This window comes from Chionomys nivalis, chromosome 5 (genome assembly GCF_950005125.1).
Source record: "Chionomys nivalis chromosome 5, mChiNiv1.1, whole genome shotgun sequence".
In the NCBI taxonomy this organism is placed as follows: Eukaryota; Metazoa; Chordata; class Mammalia; order Rodentia; family Cricetidae; genus Chionomys; species Chionomys nivalis.
In genome coordinates, this window is record NC_080090.1 from 50,727,295 (window position 1) to 50,741,478 (window position 14,184).

The 14,184-nt window shown below is 40.6% G+C and overlaps 1 protein-coding gene across 3 annotated transcripts in view; it reads left to right on the top strand.

Moving 5' to 3' along the window:
* Cfap20dc (CFAP20 domain containing) overlaps positions 1 to 14,184 on the top strand; it is a 299,498-nt gene that overhangs the window by 90,618 nt on the left and 194,696 nt on the right. For all 3 annotated transcript variants that reach the window (XM_057769705.1, XM_057769704.1, XM_057769706.1), the window contains one exon: positions 2,655 to 2,792. In XM_057769705.1, the coding sequence (XP_057625688.1) occupies positions 2,655 to 2,792 (138 nt within the window). The remainder of the gene's footprint in view (positions 1 to 2,654; positions 2,793 to 14,184) is intronic.

The following is a 14,184-nucleotide window of genomic DNA, read 5'->3' on the forward strand; positions in this document are numbered from 1 at the left end:
AGTACTATTCTGCGGTAAAAAACAATGACTTCTCGAATTTTGCATGCAAATGGATGGAAATAGAAAATACGATCCTGAGTGAGGTAACCCAGACCCAAAAAGAAGAACATGGGATGTACTCACTCATAATTGGTTTCTAGCCATGGATAGGGGCCACTGAGTCTATAATTTGTGATCCTAAAGAAGCTAAACAAGAGGGTAAACCCAAGGAAAAACATATAGATATCCTCCCAGCTATGGGAAATAGACATGACTGATGGGCAAAAAATTGGAATCTTGGGGGTGGGGTGGGATGGGGAAGAGGGGTGATGGGGAGAGAAAAGTGTGAAGGAGAGGATGAGGGGAACTGGGGGAATCGGGGTGATTGGGGATAAAGGATGGTTGGATAGGGGAGCAGGGAAACTCATACCTTAGGTAAGGGAGCCACCTAAGGGTTGGCAAGAGACTTGAACTTGGAATGGCTACCAGATGCCCAGGGCAATGTCCCCAGTTAGTTCATTGGGGCACCTGAGGATAGGGAACCTGAAATGAACCTATCCTATAATCATACTGATGAATATCTTGCATATCGCCATAGAACCTTCATCTAGCGATGGATGGAGATAGAGACAGAGACCCACACTGGAGCACCGGACTGAGCTCCCAAGGTTATAATGAGAAGCAGAAGGAGAGAGAACATGAACAAGGAAGTCAGGACCATGAGGGGTGCACCCAACCACTGAGACAGTGGGGCCAATTTATTGGGAGCTCACCAAGGCCAGCTGGACTGCTACTGAAAAAACATGGGATAAAACCGGACTCTCTGAATGTGGCGGACAATGAGAGCTGACGAGAGGCCAAGGAGAATGGCACAGGAACTTTCATCTGGCGATGGATCGAGAGAGAGACAGAGACCCAAATTGGAGCAACGGTCTGAGCTCTTAAGGTCCAAATGAGGAGCAGAAGGAGGGAGAACATGAGCAAGGAAATCAGGACCACGAGGCGTGCACCCACCCACTGTGACAGTGGAACTGATCTATTGGGAGCTCTCCAAGGCCAGCTGGACTGGGACTGAATAAGCATGGGTTGAAACTGGACTCTCTGAACATGGTGGACAATGAAGGCTGATGAGAAGCCAAGGACAATGGCACTAGGTTTCGATCCTAATACATGAACTGGCTTTGTGGGAGCTTAGCCTGTTTGGATGCTCACCTTCCTGGGCCTGGATGGAAGTGGGAGGACCTTGGTCTTCCTGTAGGGCAGGGAATTTGGACTGCTCTTCAGTATCGAGAGGGAGGGGGAATGGACTGGGGGGAGGAGAAGAGGAGTTGAGATGGGGGAGGGGAGTGGAGGGAGGGGGCAATGTGTGGGAGGAGGGGGAGGGAAATGGGAAACAGGGAGCAGTTGGAAATTTTAATTAAAAAAGAATAAAAAAAAAGAAATACAAAAAAAAATATCATAAAATAAAAATAAACATCTTTGAAATGCAAAAAAAAACAAATTATGAAAGAAAATGGTTTAGTTATAAAACTTTGGACTAAGATAGGATAGATAATACAGTTTTTTCTCCAAATTTGCCAAAGACATAGGAACTAAACATTGTGAATGTAATTCTTACTTGATAATTGTTCTTATGGTATATAGTTTTACTATGTTAGAGTTAAAACCTTTCCTTTTTATTTAGACAAAAGGGGGAAATATGGATATTTTTACACTGTGGAGATGTGTCTTTGCCAAGGCACCTTCTGATTGGTTTAATAAAGAGCTGAATGGCCAATAGCTAGGCAGGAGAGGGTAGGCAGGACGTCAGGGACAGAGAGGGCTCAGGAGAGAAGAAAGGTAAAGAAGCTAGGAGATGCAGAGCAAGCAGGATGTGCAGGAGAGGTAACAGCCATGAGCCGCATGGCACAATATAGATGGATATAAATGAGTTAACTTAAGTTATAAGAGCTAGTTAGAAGCAAGCCTAAGCCATAGGCCAAGCTTTCATAATTAATAAGAAGTCTTCTTGTCATTATTTGGGAGCTGGTGGGAAGAGAAAGACTCATTACAGGCTACATCTCTGCTGGCCACTTGATCCTTTCCTGATCACCCGTCCCATGACATCCATGTTAAGTCAAGACAAGTAAATGGCCTGAGTACTTCTGCGCTGAGGATTTCATAGCTCTCCCCTCAGCTTTCTTTCTTACTCTGTTTTCCTGCTATTGTTTGTGTGCTTCAGGTGTTCTTTGGCTCTTTGTTTTTTTTTTTTTTTTTGGTTTTTCGAGACAGGGTTTCTCTGTGGTTTTGGAGCCTGTCCTGGAACTAGCTCTTGTAGACCAGGCTGGTCTCGAACTCGCAGAGATCCGCCTGCCTCTGCCTCCCAAGTGCTGGGATTAAAGGCGTGCGCCACCACCACCCGGCTGGCTCTTTGGTTCGTAAGAATCGTGACTAGTTGGGACTCTTCTCCATGGGTCACAAAGAGGCAGTTTCTAATCTCCCTCTTACCCAGAAATGCTATGTTCTTTCTACAGACATCACTGCAGAAAGTTGAATAAGTTGTTCCAAGTTGTACTCTAAAATGGTTTTGCCTTACTTGGTTTCATTATAGAGTTTGCTCAATTATCAGAAATGGCTTATGTTTGGAGCATGGGTGTTCTTATTTCAAATTGGATATGGTATTCCCTTTTTGACAGATGAACCCACAGATATGATTCCACGAAGCTGTCAACTTGCAACAGATGTTCCTCACGTGACACAGCTGCTGAACATGACAAAAGTCTGCCAAAGTGAAATAAAATTTGGAGGTCACCGTCTACGATCAGCAGAATCGGGTATGCACTGAGGTTCCCATAAGCATATGTGTGCCCATGCCCTGGCAGATGTCTTCCTCTAAAGATGTCGCTAAACCTCACTCCTCCACAGTTCTGCTTATCTCACTGCCAGCCCAGGCTGATGGCTAAAATGAAGAACTTGGCATGTGAACATTTGACCCCCACAAAACATTTTCTACTTCAGCACTATGATTTTCTGGGGGAGAGGAAAGGGTGGGGAGGGACATGAAACAATGCTTTTCTGTAGAATGGTTATTCCTCTGTGGGAAATGTTACTTTATTCAAGTACTAAAATATAAGCCAAGCAATGCTGCTCTCTGCAGAAACTGTAAGGAGTGACGGAACTGCAGCCACTGGATGGTCATTGTCAGTTTGAAAAAGGAAACTTCAGTTCAGTTATGGATAGTGCTGTCCTGCCTGAGTATGTCTGAAAGTCTAAAGACTTTCTTTTCGAAACCTGTAAGCTGAACAGAATATTCTGAGGCCTCCAGTATTGCACCTGTATATTGACCTCATACCAGTTGGACCAAATGAATGAGATACCTTAATATCAAACCCAATATAACTCAACTCCCTATATGTTCGAACCCCTAAAACATTTTAAAGTTTAAACATTTTACAGTACAAAACATTTTTTCCCCAATGACTGGACTCTCCCGTTGAGACTTTTGGTTAATTTGGCTGGCTGATCTGATTTGGTTTTCGTTTTCTTATTTTCCCCTCGACTAGTAATTGTTATGTGCAGCCAACATTAAGAGCACTATAGCACTCCCCTTGGGAAGGTCATATGGGTCACGTAACACTCAGATACAGGGAGGTAATTCAAAGGAAGCTAGTCATCTGAAAAGCAGGTCCTGAAAGTGTCCTGTGCATATTCATGTGTTTATAATATGTATTTATAATAAATTAATAAGAGATTTATGGAAGTATGCTAGTGAGGAGAAAGCAAATTCTTGGACCATTTTTCCTAGGATCAATATAAGGAATGGCTTGAGTGACGAAGGGCTGTGTTGGAACTACACCATGGGGGCGTTTCTCGTCCCTCAATAGGAGATGGTAACGTTATACGAAGCTGAATTTAACAGCAGTATTCCAGACTGGCAGGACCTGGGATAGTAGAAAGCAGTGGCACTGAGAGAAGCTGAGGGGGGAGGTGGCAGAATTTGTGGCTTCACCAGATGACAAGTATGGCCAAGAAAGTTGTCAAAGCTTGAAAGGAGGTCGAACAGGAACAATTTTTTTTTTCATTTTATTTTTTTTTGGTTTTTCTTGACAGGGTTTCTCTGTAGCTTTGGAAGCTGTCCTGGAACTAGCTCTTGTAGACCAAGCTAGCCTCGAACTCACAGAGATCCACCTGCCTCTACCTCCCGAGTGCTAGGATTAAAGGCGGGCGCCACCACTGCTGGACCGGAAAGCATGAGTGTAGTAGGGAGCTGCGGGCCTCTTCCCACAGCCCGGCTCCCGCATGGTTAGCTTTATACCCGAAATAACAACACACGCATTGTATTCCTTTAAACACTGCTTGGCCCATTTCTATTCATGTGTGTAGCACCCCAAGGTGCGCTTACCGGGAAGATTCTAGCCTACGTCCATCCTGGGTCTGAGCTTCATCGCATCTGCTCTGGAGAGGAGAGCATGGCGTCTGTTCCAGAGAGCAGAGCTGTCGAGTCTGAACTCACTTCCTCTTCCTCCCAGCATTCTATTCTGTTTACTCCACCCACCTATGTTTTAACCTATGAGGGCCAAGCAGTTTCTTTATTACTTAACCAATGAAATCAACAGATTGATATATGACACTCCCACATCACATGAGCTCGTTATCACCTATATTTTCTCTGTTAATCTTAATCAGCATTACATCCCACATGCCACAAGTTAAACGTTCCTAAAGAACTGGACCTCTTCTGTCCTTTTTCCAGTACAAACGATATCTATATATAAGTAGACCTTATACTATTAGCCCTTGATTGCATCATTCCCAAACTAAAAACAGCAGAGAGAGAGAATGTATGATGCAAACCTTACCTGTTTCATAATCACCAGTTTGAGTAGGACTTTTTGCTAGCAATGAGGCAAACAGTGAAAACGTATTTGTTATATATACTATATCTAGACATAAAGAGAAATAAAAAGATTTCATGCAAGCCATGTTTGTGTAAGGAGCCATGGAAAAATATAAAAGTATAAAAGTAAGTTCACTACCTTTCAGGTGACAGTTTATTCTTAAGATTTGCCACAGAATGCAGGAAGAGTATTTCAATAACAAATACTATATCTGCACCTAATATAGTATGGTAATTTTCGATAATAGGAATGACTAAGCTGTGTAACATGATGGTGATATGATTACAAATTGTCTTTTTAAACCCTGTTTTTTTCAACTGAATGGTTTTTTTTAGTTTGATACCAAGTTTTTTTTTTTCAATTTCATCTTGCATTCCAACCACAGTTCTTGCTCCCACCTCTTCTCCTGACCCTCCCTCACCCCCCCACACCCAGCCCCCCTCTACTCCTCCCAACAGGCAAGGCTCCCATGGGGAATCTGCAAGTCTGGCACTTTAAGGTAGGACAGGACCAAGCCCCTCTCCACTGCACTAAAGCCAAGTCTGACATTCCACCATAGGGAATGGGCTCCAACAAGCTACCTCATGCACCAGGGATAGATCCTGGTCCTACTGACAGGGGCCTCTCAGATAGTCCAAGCTTCACCACTGTCTCCCACATTTGGAGGGCCTAGTTCAGTCCCATGGAAGCTACACAGCTCTTGGTCTAGAGTTCGTGAGTTTCCACGAGCTTGGTTCATCTGTCTCTGTAGATTTTTCTATCATGATTTTGGTTTCCCTTGCTCATATATTCCCTCCTCCCTCTCTTCAATTAGATTCTCGAAGCTTGGCGTGGTGCTTGGTTGTTGGTCTCTGCATCTGGTTCCATCAGTTACTGGATGAAGGCTCTATAGTGATAGTTGGGGTATTCACCAATCTGATTACAGGGGAAGGCCTTCTCCACAATTGCTAGTGATCTTAGCTGGGGTCATCCTTGTGGATTCTTGAGAATTCCCTAGGTTTCTCCCTAACTCCACAGTGGCTCTCTCACAGTGTCACCATGAAATTTGCAGGCAAATTGATGGAACTAGAAAAAAAAAATCATCCTGAGTAAGGGAACCCAGACTCAGAAAGGCAAACATGGTAGGTACTCACCTATAAGTGGATATTAGACATAAAGCAAAGGATTACCAGACTACAATCAACAGCTCCAGGGAAGCTAGGTTACAAGGAAAACCCTAAGAGGGATGCATGGATCACCCTGGGAAGGGGAATTAGATGAGATCTCCTGGGTAAACCGGGGGCGGAGATTGGGAGGAGGTGAGAAAAAGGAAGAGGATGGGAGATGGAAACATGAGGGAATGGAATGGTCAAGGGAGGAGAGGGACCGAGCAGGAGAACAATGAAAGAGATCGTAATAGAGAGAACCAACTCGTTGTTTTATTAACTGTGTTTAAAATAAATACAAGTGAATGTACAATATCATTGTCATCTTATTTAAAGCTCTCGGAGGTACTTTAAGTGAATAAGAGTTAATAAATACTAATCACATCAGTGTTACAACTAAACCGAAACATTTTCATAAACTATATTCAAGCCCAACTTACAGAGGAGAATATTGGTATTTCTCTTGCAAATTTATAAGTGGACTTTTGATGTAATATTAATCAATTCAATCTGCATCATGTATACAGAAAATTACTAATTATCAAAATCCATGTGCATATTTCTTTTTCTTTGTGACTATCAATTATACTCACTGTAACCCATTATGATTGTGCCTTTTAGGCCAGTCTCATTGCACATGCGTGATAGTCAAGATGACATGAACACACATGGTACTGAGTGGTTCTCTTTCTGAAAATATATTTCAGTAGCTGATTTTCATATATGTGAACTTTAAAGCTTACTAAAAGAGAATATATTAATAATTTTCGCTCTTTTTCAAGTGTTTGGTTTGAATGGTATTTCTAAGGATTATACCCAAGAGCAGAGTGTTGTAAATGTGGATAAGCCAGCAGATGTGTCTTTATTTGAACTATTTGTTTTTGCTGCCTTCTAGAAAGTGAACTCACACGATGAAATTTGAATTGCATGAGAAAATGACTGTGTGCTCATATAATTGGCTATGTAGTATTCATGTAAATTTTGCTATTTTATCATAAATGCACATATTGAGAGATCCCAATGAGGCTTCTAGAGAACTAACCATTTCCTGTGGACTTTCACACCACTAAAAAAAGAAACCTTGGAGTTTTTAACATTTTTAGACTGTTTTATTGAATGCTGTATAGCTTAATTAAAAGCATTGAATGGAATTAATAAAATCACTGTTTCTAAGAAGCCAGTGTTTCCAAAAAGCTTCACATTCCCACTATACCCTTTGTCAATTCCCAGTGCACATTAGTGCTGTGCTATCTGATAATCTTACTTTCATTAATGGAACCCCAGTTTAATTGAACCAGAGAATGTGGTCTGGTTCTTGAAATGAAGCATTCAGCATTAATGATAAGATACAGTGCCCCCACTGAACACAAACCAAAAGTGGTAATTTACTCAAAAATTGGAAGGTGGTTTTCCCTATTATCCACCTTTTCACAACAGCCATCTAACTAGGTTTTCAATTTCTTAAAAATAAGAGGAAACTGACATCCCTACCTCCTATCACAGCTGTAGACTTGTGAATTAATCCATCTGGAACACAAAAGAGAGAGGGCGGGATGGAGGGAGAGGGTGTAAGAAGGAAGAGGATGAAAGAGCAAACTGTCTTTCCACCTGGTTAAATCTGTATTTTATTTCTTGTTCGGAGTCCATATTATGAAAGCAAGATTCAAATCAAAAATCACTTTTCATTGTGAAACAAAAAATCTAAAAGGAAAGTGAATTTGTGTATGCTGTCGTGAGAGCCCAGGCACCTCCCATAATTCATGAGTCAGTTGAATTAATATTGTGAAAATAGCTATATTGCCAAAACCAATCTGAAGATTCAGTGCAAATCTTATGAAAGGTCCAGTAACAGTCTTCATATGAATAGGGAAAAAAATGAATCCTAAATGAGTCCTTTTATTATCAAAGAACAACAGACCCCAGATGCCAAAACAGTGTTAAGTAAAAAGACCAATGATGGTGATATCAATTTTCCCGATTCAGATTATACTATGGAGTCATAATAACAAAAGGAACGTGGTACTGCACAAAAGTAGGTCAATAGGTCAACAGAGTGGAGTAAAGGACCAAAGGAAAACAACAAAACTACAACTACCTGATTTTTGTTAGAAAGATGTCAAAAACATACAGGAAGAAAAGACAATCTTTTCAACAAATGGTGTGGGAAAAGCTGGATACTGAGACATAGAAGAATGGCTCTGCCTGCGATAGTCAGGAGTGTGACCACAGAGTTTTGTTAGCTGGTGACCAGTGGAAGCCTAGGTCAGACTGCAATGCAGTCCCCTTGCTGGAAGAGAAAACATGGTGACCTAGGTAGGACACATACAGAAGCTTTAAATAAGCTTCATGGCTACTCTGGAAGCAGAACTAATGCAGACATGGGCAGGAGGAGAAGCCTGCTTTCTCAAGACACATTTTATTAGAGAGTTTTAATTTTCTAATTATATCAATGATTTATATTAATAATATATTATGTTAGACCAATAACTGAACATTTGTAAATCCTTCTTTCTACATTGCGAGTCTTAAAATTTCTTTAGAATTGATATAGAATTAAAATATATTTCTCTACCAAATACTGATATTTTCACAAATAAGATATAATGGAAGCTGGAATATGATGGCACACTTGGGATCCGAGCACTCAGGAGGCTGAGACAGGACTTTAAATTTGAGTGCAGCCTTGGCTACGTAGCAAGACCCTGACTCAAAAAAATGTGTATGCAAATACATAATAGTTAATGTATGTTGGATATCTTGAAAAAGTTGTTGGTTTATATAGAATTACAAAGAAATTAAAATTTATTGGCAAATTATAAAATCTAGTAAATATTGAGCTACTTTTTATTTGTTATATAAAAATATCTAGTTATTCCTCATTGTGAATTTTAAACTACATCGTTTTATTATTATTATTTTAAATAATTTTCAAATTTAAATATATTTTGATCATATTCTTCCCCTCCCCCAAGTTACTCAATAACGTCTCCTCTACCCTACCCACCCAACTTTTAAGTTTTCTCAAAAAACAAGCAAAAACCCAACCACGACAACAACCCCTCCCCCCCAAAAAAAAGAAACACTAAAGTGTAACCAAATAAAAGCACACACACACAAAAAAAAAAAAAACAAACAAACAAACTGACCAGGAGGTGGTGGTGCACACCTTTAATCCCAGCACTCAGGAGCCGGAGCTAGGTGGATCTCTGTGAGTTTATGGTTCGTCTGGTCTGCAAAGTGACTTCCAGGACAGCCAGGGCAGCAGGGCAGCAAAATCCTATCTCAAAAAAAAAAAAAAAAAAAAAAAAAAAACAACAAAAAAAAAATGAAAACAAACAAACAAACTGTGGAGCCCATTAATTGGTCAGCTACATCTAAGGATGAGGCCTGTCCTGGAGAGGTTGATAGACCCAGTGTCTCTGCACTGGAGAAAACTGATTTTCCCTCTCCTGGGACAGTCATTTCTGACGGGAATGGCAGAACTCATAAAGCCAGCACAGCTGCGTGACCAAGACCCAGCAAAGCTGAACCACATGACAGCCACAGTGCCACTTTTGGTTTTAGTCTCCGTGTGTTGCTTGCTTGCGGAGCTTTTAATATTTGTACAATTTGGCCGGGCGGTGGTGGCGCACGCCTTTAATCCCAGCACTTGGGAGGCAGAGGCAGGCAGATCTCTGTGAGTTCGAGACCAGCCTGGTCTACAAGAGCTAGTTCCAGGACAGGCTCCAAAACCACAGAGAAACCCTGTCTTGAAAAACCAAAAATATATATATATTTGTACAATTTGGGGATATTGGATTGATGGAAATTTTCTTATGAAACATTTAAGCCTTCTCCTAGGAGTATTGCTTCTAAGCTTCCCTAGGAAAGTTCTAAGCATCCTACCCCTCCTGCTTTTAGGGAGCTATCCTTATCTATTTGAAGGTCTTCCTTGTGCCTTTGAGGTTGTGACACACATACAGAAGTCAGAGGTCTCTTTATGAGATATTCATAAAACATGTACCCTTATAATGTACATACTCGGAAACAAGATAATCAAAACAGAGCAAACTTAAAAAGATCAACAAGATTCGGTGGGCTAGAGGATTTGGCCACAGATCAGACTGTAAGCCTCTTCCCACTGTACACTCAGGCGACTACATGGCGTGTACAGCAAAAATGTTAGGGTAGCCGAAGTTAGCTCTGCTATACACAGGGGCTTACGTTGATGGGCACGAAATAGTCTAACTATTAAGTATGACAAACATGAGTGACTATTGACCTGTAATTTTAATATCTATATAACTTAAAGACTAAGGTTTTATATATTAGAATATTAGACAATCTTTAAACAACTGTACAGCAAATGAGGACAATGACCTCAAAATGTAAACAATGTATAAGTATCTTGACCAGAGGTGGAAATGTATAGTGCAGTATGATAAATATATATTAAAATTTTATTAACATACAAAATGTCTTAAGCAGAGGTAGAAACATATATGCATAAAATATGACAAAATAACTTTTCATAGATATACAAATATAAACAGAAATAGGAGCATATTCAATATAACAAATATAATTAGAATTTATATCAATATATAAGAGTTCATACCAATGTAAATTGCCTATAAATAATAGCTCACAAGTATTTACTCTATTACTATTATTATTAGTGTGAGTAAGCTCACACTAATCTTGAGCACAAATATAGAGAATTACAATAAAGTAGTCCCACAGTAGCTCAGAATGGAGTATAATAAGAGGTTTTTTATTTAGGGTAGACTCACAGAACAACAGTCCTCTCTCTGCACACGTGGAAAACAGGAGCAGAATCCAGCAGCCAAGAGAAAGACTGTGCCTGTTTTTACATCTGTTTTTGTAGTACCCAAGGTCATGCCTAAAGTGGTCCAGCATCTCCAAGGCCATTGGCTGAAGAAGTTCTCACAGCACACTTGTTCATTCACTTAGTAATCCCATAGAAACACTAAACGGATGCCGTAATACATAATCAGAGGACCTGGTGCAGATCTGTGCACACCCTGGGTCTGCTGCTTCAGCGGTTGTTAAATTCGTATGACCTTTGCTTATATTGGTTTAAAAGGCCTTCTTTTCTCGGTGTCCTCCATCCCCACTTTTACACTGTCGTCCTTCTTTTCCCCAGGGTTCCCTGAGTTCTCAGGGGAGAGAGTTGATGGAGACAGCCCATTTAGGGGTGAGTGTTTCCAGGTCTCTTACTCTGTGTAATGTCAGGCTGTGGGTCTCTGCATTTGTTCCCATCTGCTGCAGGAGGAAGCTTTGCCGCTGATGGCGGAACAAGGCATTGATCTATTGAGTATAGCAGAATATCATTAGGAGTCATTTTGTCAGTACTTTTTTTTTTTTAGACCAGTATTGTTTGGTTTTGCTTTAGGTCCCTGGGCTCTCAAGTCTCAGGTTCCTGGGAACCCAGGCAGTGTCAGGTATGGTTTCATCTCACGAGCGGGTCTTAAGTCAGATCAGTTATTGGTTGTAACTCCCACCGCTCTGTGCCACCATTACTCTAGCTGTCCTGCAGGCAGTACACCATTGTAGATAAAAGGTTTATGGCTGGCTTGGTGTTTGTTTTGAGAGCATATGGAACATATTCCTGTAACAGATACACTGTAATGTAGAGGTGAACGAAGCCTACATGTAAGTACCAGCTTGGCATCTCCATCTTCAGTGAGTTATGTGAATGGTGTCTTCAGCAATGGGGTCCTAGTATCAGTTTGTGGATAGCAACCTATAGTCTTGGCAACAACATAGGTTATTTTTGGGATTTCCATGGGGCCTCTTTGGCCAACAACTCAATTAGATGTAACCCAAGCCCAGCACTGGAAGCTTTGGTGACAAGAGATGGTCAGTTGGGACTGTCACCCCCGTTATTTGGCAATTTCACTTAGATCACCTTTGTGTGTGTGTGTGTGTATGTGTGTGTGTATCTATATATTAGGAAGTTCCTACTGTGTTACATTTCCATACTACACTTCAAATGTCCCTTAATTTTTGCCACCTCTCCATATATTCTCTCCCTCAATCCTCTCCACCCCCACTCAATCTTCCAGTTCCGGCCTCCACCCCCATATCCATGCACAACTATCTATTCTGTCTCCCTTTCTTAATGAGAGATATCTTTCCTTCTAGTCCCTTTTTACTTGCCTTCTGTGGTTCTATGGATTGTAGCTTGACTATCATTGACTGCATAGCTAATATCCACATATAAGTGACTATATTCATCTTTCTGAGTCCAAGATGCCTCATTTAGGATGAATTTTCCTAGTTCCATCCATTTGCCTGCAGATTTCATGGTGTCATTTTTTAACATAATACTCCATTGTGGAAATGTGTACAACATTTCTTTTTCCATTATCCTGTTGAGAAACATCTAAGTTGTTTCGAGTTTCTGGCTTTTATGAATATTTTCAGATGCACTGTAACTAATGACTGCTCTCTATATGCATCAGTGTTCTCCAGTTACCCCCAAGGCTCCGATCCTGCTACATTGCTTTGTCTTACTGTTTGTGCATTTATCACCAGCTGGTATTTTTTGTTCACTTTTATTAGTTATTTTCCCCAAAACCTATAAATATCATGGACTAGCAAGATGGCTCAATAAAGAAAGATACATGCTACCCAGGCCTGATAACCTGAGTTCTTTCCCTGAACTTCACATGGTAGAAGGAGAGAACTGGCTTCTACAGGTTGTTCTCTGACTTCCACGGGCACACTATATGTGGGCACACCTATATTCACTCACACACACATGGATAGAGAGATGGTAGATAGATAGATAGATAGATAGATAGATAGATAGATAGATAGATAGATAGATAGATAGACAGACAGACAGACAGACAGACAGGTGCTGCTGGGGGACATTACAGAGATCCCTTTATGGCTGTATTCCCTACCACCTAACTTAGTACTTAGCACCTTAATACTTAGAACTTACAAGAACCAGAGGAAACAATTGTTGACTGAATGATCAAATGAATGAATAAAATGATGCTAACCAGATGATTTAAACACTGTGGATATTTACCAACAACTCATCATGCTCATAATCAAAGTTAACATTTAGTGATCTGTCAGTGTGTTCCCAACACTGAAACTCAATTTGAAAACTGTCTTCCACAAGTTTGCTGTATTTATGTGGAAATGCCCTAATTCCAACCCAAATCCTGGACCAAATAAACGGTGCTTGCTATTCAGAATGGAAAACTTTCTCAAAGTAAAACCATTTTCCTAAGCCTAAGGAACAAAAGCTAGGCTAGTGCTTGCCCTTCAATAAATCAAGACCTTGTGGAGACACCTAGTATCTTGTATACGGCCTTGTATCTCATGGATCTGGCCCAGCTTCATACACAAACTGTGTAAGGTCCTACTCCAGTTCAGCACAGAAAGATGCAATCTAATTGTGGTTTTTAATATTGTTGCATTTCAAAAGTGTCATAAACTTTCTGAATTAATGAGGTAAGACTACATCCTGATTTTAATTATTTGCAAAAGTTGAAGTTAGATCGTAGTCTCCCAGGGTCTTTCTGCTTGAGGCATTTACCTGTCTGCTTTTCTTTTCATCATACCCCCATGGCTGGTAGACCAACAGTTCTCCAAGGGTCTAAGAACATCACTGGATTGAATACTTTGCACTGGGCAAAGTATTTATCTGCTTACCCCACATCCCACAAGTGCCTTTTGGAATTCCTTACTTACCAGACTTTAAAGCCACTTCAGTTTGTCCTTCTCCTAATCTCTCCCCTAGCTTTTCTCCCTTTGAAATAGGACATTAAAGTCATACGTTAGCTGCTTAGTTCCTCATAGACCTCATTAATTCCCTTGACATGTGTTGGATTATAATATTTATGAAGTTTTGGTACCTATCAATATGATCATTAATCATCCATTTTTGAGATAATAACAAATGTTTTTCGTTAGATGGATTTAACTGACCCATCGTTAAACAACATTGTGTATAATTTAAAAGGGAGGGGTAAATGAATAGAAACATGGTTTTTGAGCCCCCCTCCCCCCCCCCGCGCGCGCCCACCACTCAAACTCTGAGCATAGCTTAGTTTCTTCTATGGAGATAGAATAAGAGTATCACACATAGAGAAGGACTTAGAACTGTGTAGGTATCCGTCATCCTTTAGGTCTCAAAGAGATTCCCTTGAACCCAAAGA